Source organism: Bos indicus x Bos taurus, chromosome 19, assembly GCF_003369695.1.
Source record: "Bos indicus x Bos taurus breed Angus x Brahman F1 hybrid chromosome 19, Bos_hybrid_MaternalHap_v2.0, whole genome shotgun sequence".
NCBI lineage: Eukaryota > Metazoa > Chordata > Mammalia > Artiodactyla > Bovidae > Bos > Bos indicus x Bos taurus.
In genome coordinates, this window is record NC_040094.1 from 64,407,742 (window position 1) to 64,416,800 (window position 9,059).

At 48.8% G+C, this 9,059-nt stretch overlaps 1 protein-coding gene across 2 annotated transcripts; it reads right to left on the reverse strand.

Moving 5' to 3' along the window:
* Positions 1-2,050: 2,050 nt before the first annotated feature.
* Positions 2,051-8,805, reverse strand: LOC113878260 (collagen alpha-1(I) chain-like). 2 transcript variants are annotated; one of them, XM_027519261.1, is made up of 4 exons: positions 8,035-8,805; positions 6,332-7,908; positions 6,031-6,210; positions 2,051-2,091 (listed from the first exon to the last, which is right to left on the reverse strand). In XM_027519261.1, the coding sequence occupies exon 2, from the start codon at positions 7,580-7,582 to the stop codon at positions 6,623-6,625; it is 960 nt and encodes a 319-aa protein (XP_027375062.1). In that variant the 5' UTR covers positions 7,583-7,908; positions 8,035-8,805; the 3' UTR covers positions 2,051-2,091; positions 6,031-6,210; positions 6,332-6,622. The 2 variants fall into 2 exon arrangements, with proteins under 2 accessions (XP_027375062.1, XP_027375061.1); XM_027519260.1 differs by having other exon boundaries at positions 6,031-6,235.
* Positions 8,806-9,059: the final 254 nt, after the last annotated feature.

Here is a 9,059-nt window from a genome sequence, read left to right on the forward strand (position 1 = left end):
AGGAGGGACAGGCCACGCCATTGGGCCACACGGGAAAGGACCGGCCTTGTCTGGAGAGGGAGGGAGGGGAACTCAGCACAGGGGCCTTGACTGTGACTCCTCAGGAGGGAACAGTGAGCTGGGTGCGCAGGCTCAGGACTGGCTGGTGCGCGTCATGTTAGCGGCCATCCTCGGTGTCTGGCTCTGGGTGACAAGGGAAGGGGACAGTGGCCTGGAGCGCAGCTTAAATGTCACCTCCTCAGAGACAGGTCCCTGTGTGCATCTGCAGTGGCAGCTCCCCCATGTCTCCTGCCCTTACCACCTCGGTCCTTCACGGCCCCAGGGCCGGCCCAGTCAGCAACCGCTGGGGCTCGTCACCCATCAGTCCACTGTCCCAGGACTCCTCTCCTCCCCGTGCCCCACCCTGCCCCAGCTCCCCCATCCCGCTGTGCCGTTTCCTGCCCTTCACTCCATGGAGCTGACTCTTCTACAAGCTGTTCTGTTTATTCCTTGTCTCCCTCCACAGCGTCAGCTCTGTGGGAGCAGCAGAATCCTTTCTTTTTAAAGTATGGTGGTTTTCTGTTTTACTCTCCTCTTGAATGTCAAGGACTGTGAGGTGTCGTGGCTGGGTCCCTGCCCCCAGCACAGGCCTGGCACAGGGCACATGCGCTCTCAGCATTTGGGGAAGAACCAGCAGTGGTAAGCCTTGTTGCTGCCCCCGGGGGACTGTTAAAAACAAGACAACAGCCCCAAAGGAGTTGCTTAGTTATGAACCGTGCTAGCAAAATAGACGTAAATGCAATTTTGGCTCTTCCAGAAATGAAATCTTGAACCAGTCAGCCAGGAATCTTCTGATTATCACTAGTTAAGTCATCTGCCTGAGAAAGCTTTCCAGCCTCTAATGGAAAGTAACCTTACAGTAACCACTTGGATTCTTTGCCCAGTACAACTTCCTTGTTCCTGATCCCTTATGCCTATAAAAATCTTTTATTTTGTGCAAGTCCTCAGAGGTTCTAACTGCTAAATTGGATGCTGCCTGATTCATAAATCTTTAAATAAAGGCACTAAGATTTTAAAATTTTACTCAGTTGAATTTTATTTTAATAGGGCTTATAGCTTATTTTGGAGAAGGCAATGGCACCCCACTCCAGTACTCTTGCCTGGAAAATCCCATGGATGGAGGAGCCTGGTAGGTTGAGGTCCATGGGGTCGCTAAGAGTCGGACACGACTGAGCGACTTCACTTTGATTTTTCAAATGGCAACCCACCCCAGTGTTCTCTCCTGGAGAGTCCCAGGGATGGGGGAGCCTGGTGGGCTGCCGTCTATGGGGTCGCACAGAGTTGGACACGACTGAAGGGACTTAGCAGCAGCATAGCTTATTTTAAGATTATATTTGGCTTTTAAGAGATTGTTATAGATTCAATCGAGCTTACTGTGAACGATGTCGGATTCAGGATCTCCAAAGAAGATTTAGCTTCAGGACCAGGGACCAGGATTGATCACTCAAGAGCGTTTGTGTAGCAGAGTTTTATGACAGTGGGAAAAGGTCAGAGAAAGCTTCTGTCATGGACAGCAGAAGGGGGTGGGGAGTGCCCCCCCTTGATGGTGTTAGCAAGGGATGTATATACTTTTTAAATTAGTTACTACATTAAACCAAAAGAATGTCTCAAGTTTGTGAAAGTTTTACCAGACCCACTCCCACAATTAACATTTTAGGATAACAGGATTAGAATTTAACAGAAAGATCCTACCAGACCCATTCCCATAATATACATTCTAAGATATCAGGATTAATCAGAAGGTTTTCAGGAAGGAGAAACTGTCCTCAAGCAGGATACATTGTTGTTATATGATCCCTAGTACAGAGTTTAAGTGGCTCAGATGGTAAAGCATCTGCCTACAATGTTGGAGACCCGGGCTGGATCCCTGGCTTGGGAAGATCCCCTGGAGAAGGAAACAGCAACCCACTCCAGTACTCTTGCCTGGAAAATCCCATGGACAAAGGAGCCTGGTAGGCTACAGTCCATGGGGTTGCAGAGTCAGGCATGACCGAGCAACTTTACTTTCTTTCACAGAGTTTAAACTGAGTTGTGTAGTCATCAGTTCTGGGCCTAAAGAAAGAAAGAAACAAAAACAAAAACAAAAACAAATGCTTTAAGTGACTAAGACTAAGGAATGTAGAGGAAAAAAAAAAAAAAGATGTTTGTCCTTTCCTCCTCCTTGAGAACTCCAGGCCCCTCTCTCCTCAGCTTCCCTCGGACTTCTTATCAACCTGCCTAGGAATTGACTCTCTCACTTTGAGTACCTCTTCAGCCTGTGAGCTCCATGAGAACATCCGGCCAGAAAGATAAAAGACCTTGAGTAAATGTTATGATGACTGAATAACTGTACAGATAAAATGACTAAACAGAGCCCATGTGAAGGTTACATTCACTGAAGATTAGCTTTTTCTTCCTCCTCCCTCCCTCTTTCCAGAACAGAAGTTCAAGGGACCTTATATCACCCTCACCTCATATGGAACTCCAGTGGTCTGGGTGATTTTTATCTTTTCTCTATTTGTACACTGGAAGATATTTCATGACTGTACCCCTCAAAACTGAGAAAATTACTACTTGAGGGGCAGGGACCCTCCATGTTGTCTAAGTCAAAAGAGAACAATATGTGAACACAGAATATTGGGATGACTTGGCCCCTGAGAAGCTGGAAGGAGGGAGACAAAGGCAGAGGGGTGTTGTTTCCACCTCCCTCCTCCAAACATGACACATTTGTCCCTCTTTTTACTTAATCAATCTGATTCTGATTATCTGGAGATTGACATGTCTGCTGGTAGATGGTATGGTCTTAGGTCACAGCATTAAAGGCCACCAGACATCAGTTCTGAGCTGTTTGCAAGACCTAGAACAAGTCTTCAGCATCTTAGATCTGCTGTTTTTAACCCTAAGCATTGATAGCGGTACCACCTATGTGAGGGTCCAGAGTAGAGGCATCGGCACTTGGGATTGGTCACTGGGAAAGGCTGCAACCCTGTGAAGGCTGCCCCTAGAACCCCAGCCGGAACATGAGTGGTACATGGAATATCTGGATGAAGCAGTGAAGATGTCAGCAAGAGACACTCAGTTGGTGCCAGGACAGCATTGAATTAGAGCACTGGGCTTTTCTCCACTCACTTCCAGAGGGTCAGGCCCTATTGCCACTGGCCACATACCCTGAGTGATAACCATCTCCTGGGAACTCCAAGTCACAGCCTGATGGCTGGGCCTCCACAGGGCTGAAGGATGTGTCAGGAGCAGTTTGCCCACAGATGCTGGGCACCCCAGGGCTCTGACAGGGGCTGGTGAGGCTGGCATGGCAGGGCCCCACAGCACAGAGTATTGGGGTGCCTGGTCAGGGCTGCCATCATCTAGGGCCATAGCACCATGAAGGCACCTGGTAATTTCTGAGCTCAGAATCCAAAGCGAGGTTGAGCCTGATTAGTACTTGGTTGCAAGACCACCTGGAAATACCAGGTGCTGTGGACTTTCCCGTTTGTCTCTCCTTTCATCTCTCTCACCCTTGGCCACCGCCCCCTCCCCTAGCACAGATGGGCTCTCCTTTGGCCATTGGGAGGTGCACCTATTGTTGAGTCTTGCCCTGGGTGGGCGCTGTGGGGGTTCTGACAATGGGCAGCACAGTTGGGCTGCCGTCCTCTGTGCTTGCTGGCCGCTCTGCGTTGGTGGGCAGGTTGAGTGCCTACAGGAAGACAGTACTTTATGCCATGGAACTGTGTGCATAAAATGGTTCTAATGGCTACATTGGACCTCTGTGTATTTTCCACATTAAAAAAACTGTACCATGTCTCTGTGTGTGTGTGTGTGTGTGTGTGTGTGCGCGCATGTGTTAAAGACAGGAAAATTCTGAAGCCAAACAAAAAATTGGATCACATGATAAAATATGAATAAGCTTCAAAAACATCACACTGTGTAAGCACCTAAATGGCCTAAAGGACCTAAATGGCCACAGTTGTATGAACCCATGTGCTTGAAATACACAGAATAGGCAATTCCATAAGGATGAAAGAGTGAGGAATGTGGAATTTAAAATGACTGATTAAGGAACACTAGGTGTCTTTGTAGGGAGATAAAATATAAAATATTCTGGATCAGATAGTGATGATGGCTACACAACTATATAAATAGGCAATCACTAAGATATAGTGCTTAAAGGAGAATTTTTGGGTATATGATATATATCTCAACTTAAAATGATTAATTTGATTTTTTTTCAAAAATAACAAAACCCACATGTTGGGGGCCAGAGTGAGGTACTCCGCCCATGACAAAGGTCATGAGGAAGGAGGCTCGACATATGCAAAGGCGGGATCGAGCCTCAGGAGTCCCCCTGGAACTCCTCGAGCATCTACCCCCATAACCAGAGCCTGCCTACTTTACTACTTTGTGCTCTCACCTACATCTCTGACTTTACGGGGGGCTGTCCCCCACCACCTCTTTTGGAGAAGGAGTTAACCTAGAGCTCCAGTTAATAATAATTCCTGGGCGTGATAAGAGTGTTTTAACCTACAAACTCCTCTGAAGGTTCTCTAGCCTGCCTGACAGGCTTGTCCGGCCACATGTGACTGCTCACAGCCTCCCAACCGTGAGAGGCACAAGATGCTTTAAACCTTCTAAAAACAGGTTCCTTAGAAAAGTTAGAAAACTATTAGTATAAGTATAATGGGCTGATTAGAAATTGTATTGGTGAAGGGTTTTTCATTTGTTGAGCCAATGTTTGTTGCTAAGTCTCCACATCCCCTGCCCTTACACACATTAATGAATATATAGAAGAAATAAGTATTAACCTTTGATATTAATCACGTTAGACCTTAGGCTAAGTAAATTCTTTCCTTAACTAAATCCCACTATACCCTCACCCTATAGGAATGTAACTTTATTTGGGTGGTGTCTGTTTTGAGAATAATCACCCCTGGAGAAATAAGTGTCCTGGTTGACTGACCGCTGTCACAAGGAGAGGGTCATAAATTGTCAGCAGGCCCCCCTGGCCAGAAGATGATGTAACACCCCTAAGACCTCTGTATACATTTGTATGAAGCACCTGACTTTGATAAAAGTCAGGACTGCTGACCCCGCGTGACTTTTGCATACCATCTCAGTGTATAAAAGTAGACCATGGAAAATAAAGAATTGGGATCAGTTTCTCGAAATACTGGTCTCCCCATGTCGCTTTCTCTCTTACTCTGGTTGAGTCTCCATCTGGAGCGCGGAACCCGCCATGCTTGCTAATTATGCCTGGGCTTCTAAGATCCGACCGGGGAGGCCTCAGTGTCTCCTCTCCTTCGGGAGAACGGAAGGACACCTGTGGCCTACGTAAGTGGTGCAAACTTCTTGTCTTGAAGTTTTATTGGTCTCCCGCGTAAACCAAGCTACTCAGCCTCTTTTCTCCACTGAATTTTCCTACTGAGCTATCCTCATTCTATTACTCTTTATATCTTTGATAAAATATTTAAATAAATAGGTCGCGACGACATCCCCGCTTCGAATACCCTGGATCAGCCGGGGCAGGACCCCGGCACCCACATATTATCCTCAGTGCTTTATTTGGTTCTCACTCTAAGCTCTGTAGACATAAACGAAGATGCCTGTGTCTGTGTGTGCATGCTCAGTCGTGTTTGACTCTTTGTGACCCCACGACCTGCAGATGGCCATGCTCCTCTGTTCATGGAATTTTCCAGGCAAGAATACTGGAGTGGGTGGCCATTTCCTACTCTAGGATATTTTCCTGCTCCTTCACTGTTTCTTCAGAATTTGTCTCCAGAGCAAGGAGTCAGCCAGCACCACTCGCCTAGGCTGAGACTCAGGGCACACACAGGAGTGGGGACACGCTCTGGTGGGAAAGAGGGAAAGTGTGTCCTGCTCACAGAGTGTGATGTGGGGAAGTCGGAGGCAGGCTGGCAGGAAGAGGGCCGTCCCAAGTGACTGCTTAGATGACAGATTTGGCTTCCCCAATTTGGTACTAAATTGAAAGGAAGAAAAATAAGGAAGGTGACAGTCACTGACCACGCACTGAATCCTGGAGCCCATTGCTGCAGGGGCTGGGGTCTGGTTTTCCAGGTCGGTTGCTGCAGGGCAGGGCCTCGTGGCTGGAAGGAGAGGTTCCCCAACTTCTCAGTGTGTTAAGAAAGTTCTTCATTTCAACACCTTCTCTGGTCGTCTTCAATTTGATACTCTGTGGATAAACTTGAAACAGTGTTTCTTAAATTAACTGCAAACAAAGGTAATAATTACGTTATTGTTGAGTAACAATGATAATGGTGATTTTCATTATAATTAATGTCAAGATTTCTCATTGAATACCTACATTACAGTATAAATGTTAACCAAGATCCCCAACAACCTGTCGGGCCATCTGGTCGACCTCGCCACAGCGGGCACCAATCTGTCGGCTTTGTGATCCTCACACAGATGTATCCGTGTCTCACACCCCTGAAACACAGCGCCTCCACACGGACACCATCCTTTCTACTTCCGAGCCCGAGGAGAACAGAAGGGACTCCTGGCGCCCCTCGAATAGAGGCAGCCGGACCCGCAGGAAATCCGTCTGCTGAGATCTGAGCACGTCAGCGGGAACCGTGGCCGCCTGGGAGCAGCCTCAGCGCCGCGAAGGCAGCGGGACGACCTTTCCCCAAGGTGGCAAGGAAGCGCTTCCGGGCGCCCTTTGGGGAGGAGGACGGGCGGCCCGTGGCCCCTTCCGGTGCCTCCTGTTCTGGACACCAGGGCCGGCCGTCTCCGGGGAGAGGACACACGTTTGTGAATCGGGACTATCAGGGTCCATGGGGGAGGCTGGGAAGACTGGACATGTCTGCGTGCGTCCGTGTGGTCCGCACCTCCGGGCGAGTGGGAAACATGGAGAAGGTGTAACCCCGCGGACGCCGGCGCCGTGACCTTTCCTGCTCGCGCTCAGCTGCCCCGGCGGTGCCCGCGGGCAGAAGGGGCCCCGCGGCGCGCTGGTCCACCCGGCCGGGCAGCGACACCGACCGACACCGACCGCCGCTGCCCGCCCTGGCCGCAGACCTGCGGCCCCAATCTCCGGAGACAGCAGGCTCTTCCCGGGTCTCATGGCACCGGGAACGTTGCCGCTGTCACCCCGGCCTCCGGAGCTCTGCCCCGGGCTCGGCGGCCGAACCTTCGCGGGAGTCGCTAACGTTCCCCAGGAAGGGACCGGCTCACGGCGGCCGCTGGGTGGCTCCAGACGGGCGGCGCACACGGCCCCGGGCTGACCCCGACCGCCGGGCCGCCCTGAAGTCCCGCTTGTCCCGGGCGTCCGCCTGGGAGCCGGCTCCCGGCCCGGCAGGGCGCGGAGACCCAGACACCAGACGGGAGGGCGGGAGCTGGGAAGACCTCCCCGGGCAGCTGCTGGAGAAGGCTCGCTCCTCAGCGATTCCTGAGGCTCGGACCCAGGCGGCCCAGAGGGCAGGTCCCTGCTCCCGGGCGGACTTAGGAATTTAGTGAGACTTAGACTGTGTGGACTGTAAAACTGAAACCATGAAAGGACTGGGTAAAACCATGTATGAATGATTTTTATTCTGTGGAATAAAAAGAATGGAATCATGATACAACATTAAAAAAAAAAACACAAAAACAAACCAGTCTCTTCAGAAGCCATCAAATAAATGAATGATAAACAGTCATAAATCCATCTTTTCATATTCTACACGGAAGGTCCAATGACACCAACTCAGCGTGGGAGGAACATTTGTGCAAATACTTGTGTACTAAGATTATTGATATTAGTATCACTCAGTATAAAAACAGAACATTCAGGAAACAGCCATTAAGAGGGATCTGGGAAGGAAATTTGTATTGGTACTGACCTGGAAAGATCTGTATAATGAATTGTTGGATAAAAATAGCCAAGTTATAGGATTTCCACTGGTGCTAAAAGAAAAATATGTACATTTGTACATTTATCTTTTATCCATGAACTAAGATGGAAAGGCAAATGAATTAGAACAGCTAAAGCAGTTTTATAAAAAGAATACAAGCTTTCCCATAGCTTGGTACCTGGTGCCAGAAAGAAGTGTCTTCAGAAACCAAGACGAGCCACACCGCCTGCTTTTCTGCCCTCTCCTCCTGTGGCCTCCAGGCAGGCAGCTGGCATGCTAGCCCCTTAAAGTCACTGCTCCACTCAGACAGATGCAGATCCAAGGACGGGTTGGTATGACCTTGGCTCTGCAGACTTGGGCTCCTCAGCCTCTTGCCTCATCCTGGGAGCCCCCAGCCAGTCAGTCATCACCCCAGTCTTCCCCACCAGAGGCTACTGGCCCCACTCTGCAGGGGGCAGCCCTTGTCTCTATGAGCTCTGAGCTGTTTTCCCAAAGGAAGGATTTTCCCTTTGCACCGCAGGTATGAAGCAAGGGGATAACTGACTTTTTGCACCTGGACCCATAGTACACTTTGTCCTCCCATCTGGCCCCTATTACCCCCATGAGGGTAAAAGAAGGCCATTCCCTTTATATAGGAGGTGTGAGTCAATGGGACGCTGGAGCTTTTACATCTGGACCTTTCATGCACATTTGGTATGCACTCAGCTCCTGAAGACACAAGACAGAGACAGGGTTAGGCCTCTTAGCGTGGTGTGGCCATTGCTTCCATAAAATATCCAGGGTCTCTAAGCAGCACCAGGGAGGCAAGAATAAAGAAGCATGCAATCATTCAAGCCACACACACACACACACACACACACGGAGAGACTATAGAATCCACCTGATCCTAAGGGAAAATGCAACTCTGGAATCAACCACGTCAATGTGTCATGCAGAAGATCATCTAAATGACCTAATTCTATAACAAATTTTCAATTATTAATAAATATTTGCTGTCCTTGTGTTTATTCTGAGATTACTGAGAGTAACATGGCCAGTTTTACATCACTTAAAAAAGATTTATTTCATGGGGCAAAATTTAATAAAACTTTACTTTTCTTCAAGTAAAACTCCAGCATACAGTAATTAAAATACTACTTTCCTGAGCCAGAGCTGGCAAGTTTTTCTAAAGGGCAGATAGTAGATATTTTAGACTGTCATATG